The 2,471-nt window shown below is 46.2% G+C and overlaps 1 protein-coding gene across 1 annotated transcript; it reads right to left on the bottom strand.

Annotated features, from left to right (window-relative positions):
- Nucleotides 1,494-2,093, bottom strand: LOC109839085. The gene has a single exon (XM_020407520.1). It carries the CDS (start codon nt 2,091-2,093, stop codon nt 1,494-1,496), a length of 600 nt encoding a protein of 199 aa, XP_020263109.1.

Here is a 2,471-nt window from a genome sequence, read left to right as displayed (position 1 = left end):
CCAATTGGTCAAAGATATCATCGATACGGGGAAGTGGATACTTATTCTTCACTGTCACAGCATTCAACTCCCGATAGTTGATGCACATCCGCTTGGATCCATCCTTCTTTCCCACAAGCAACACAGGTGCTCCCCAGGCCGATACACTGGGTCGTATCAAGCCTCTCTACAAAAGACCATCCAATTGAGTCCGAATCTCGGCCAACTCAGCCGAAGGCATATGATAAGGAGTCTTGGAGATCGGAGCAGTTCTAGGCTTTAATTCTATGGAAAACTCAATTGATCGATCTGGTGGCAATTCGTAAATATCATCAGGAAACACATCTTCAAATTCTAGAACTACAACTGGCTTCTCGGATTCCACTTGCATTGCAACAAACGTCGCCTTCTTCGGTCTAGCTCTGTAATCTAATAGTCCAGCCGATGTACTGCCACTAAGGAATTCAAACCTCGGGTGATTCGGTATCTCAAATACTACACTCCGACGGCGATAATCAATGGTGGCAAAGAATGACCCAACCAATCCATTCCAAATACTACATCAAAGCTTGGCAAATCAATCACCAGAAAATCTGCAAAGAGCTCTCTCTCGCTGATGACCACTGGGCATGCTTCATAACGACTGGATGCTACTAAAATGCCACTGCCAGTGTTGATATTCTAGCCCATAGACAGAGGAGTTATAGGAAGAGAGTGGGTACTCGCAAATTGACGAGACAAGAAACAATGGGAAGCTCCAGAGTCAAAGAGTGATAAAGCAGGAACACAAGAGACAAGAACCTTGCCTATTATAGGAGGAGGTAAATGCAACTAACTTAGTACTCATAAACAATCCTATCATAATATCATCAGGTAATGCTAAATAATGAAGTTCATATGCAAATAAAACTAAGAGTGAACAATTCTTACTAGTGATAACCTGGTCTTTCCCCTCAGCTTCCACAACTGACATCATAAACGTCCGACGTGATAGTTGCTGTCTTCACGCTTCCTGATAAACCTGCTGCTATGGAGGAAGAGGCCCTGCTCGAGGATAGGGTCCGTGCTGAGGCGGGACTGCTGGGGTAGGTCGAGGTGGGGTTGGAAGAGCTGCTCGAACTGGAGGTGGGGCAAACGAACCTGCTGCTTTTGTGGATAGTTCGGACTGATATGGTCGGAGGACCCACAGGTGTAGCATAGACGAAGGCGCTTGCAGCATTCCTGTTGTGTATGCCATAATAGGAACACTTCACCGAAGGTTGGCCGCGAGTCTGCACTCCAGGACGCTGATAGGGGTGACCCTGAGGAAATGGATGACTCTGAGAATGTTGCTACCTCTATAAGGCCTGCTGCTGCTGCCTCGGAGGGGGACGCTTGACATTTCTGACTGGAGCTACTGGAGTTCTGCTCTGAATCACAAGTGGGTTTTCAGGTTCCTTCAGTACACTCTTGATCTCACACATTGCATCCAGCATAGTTTCATAAGTCGCAAGTGCTCTACCAGCCATAGCAAACTAAATATACTTATCCAGACCCTTCTGGAACTGATGCCTCCTAATAGTAGGGTATGTAACCAGGTGGGGAGCATATCGACTTAGGGAAGAGAACTCGGCTTCATACTCATCAACTGATCGACCTCCCTGCTTGAGCTCAACAAATCTACGCAGGAGTTCATCCCGAGCTGACTGAGGAAAATACTTCCTGTTGAAGCACTCTATGAACGTCTCCCATAGGATTGGCCTCTTAAGATGGGTCTTCTCAGCTGCCCACCAGATCCGAGCGGTATCAGTGAGCTGGATATCCATAAGATTCACCCATTCAGTAGGGGAAATACGGGTCACCGTGAGGATGGTCTTGGTAACCTTCAAGAACTCCTCCACTGCTAGAGGTCCTTCAGCACCAGAGAAGGAAGGGGGTCGCATGTATCGAAATTCCCTAACACCAGACTCTGCGCGAGGGGGAGGTTGGTGTTGTGGCTCTCTCTGCAGTGGCCCAGCCAGGTGCTGTTGATTAGTAACCACTCCCTGAATCATCGCCAGGAGTTGGTTCGGGTCCACTTCAGGCGACGAGGCACTGCTACCAGACGAGTTACTATAGCCACGCATACCCACCATGGTTCTGAAGGAATACGAGGATCAAAAAGAAAACTAAGGTTAAATTCAAAACAATATATTGGGAAAATAGGAACTAAAACATAGTTATTAAGATAATAGTATAAGAACTTAATTGTAGTCTTACGGATAAAATATGATATGTATCTAAATTATCCATTATATTCTTACTAGTGAGGACTCGGGACCGGGACCTGCATGGGCCACCAAAAAACCTGTCACGCCCTGCTTCCCAAAATACCGGGAAATCAAAATGTGAACAAGCCCGCGACGTATTAGATTGAGGAGAAATATACACTAAACCTTTTCTTCTCAATCTAATACGCTAAGCGTCAAGCAAAAGAATATCAGTCACAGGTCCTTGATCACAAATAGCAAGAA

This window comes from Asparagus officinalis, chromosome 4 (assembly GCF_001876935.1).
Source record: "Asparagus officinalis chromosome 4, Aspof.V1, whole genome shotgun sequence".
Taxonomy (NCBI): Eukaryota; Viridiplantae; Streptophyta; class Magnoliopsida; order Asparagales; family Asparagaceae; genus Asparagus; species Asparagus officinalis.
Note: the sequence above shows the minus strand (reverse complement) of the source record. Positions and strands in the feature narration are given on the sequence as shown.

Coding starts and splice junctions, on each gene's coding strand:
- LOC109839085 (XM_020407520.1), bottom strand. CDS start 2,093: ATGGTGGGTATGCGTGGCTATAGTAACTCGTCTGGTAGCAGTGCCTCG.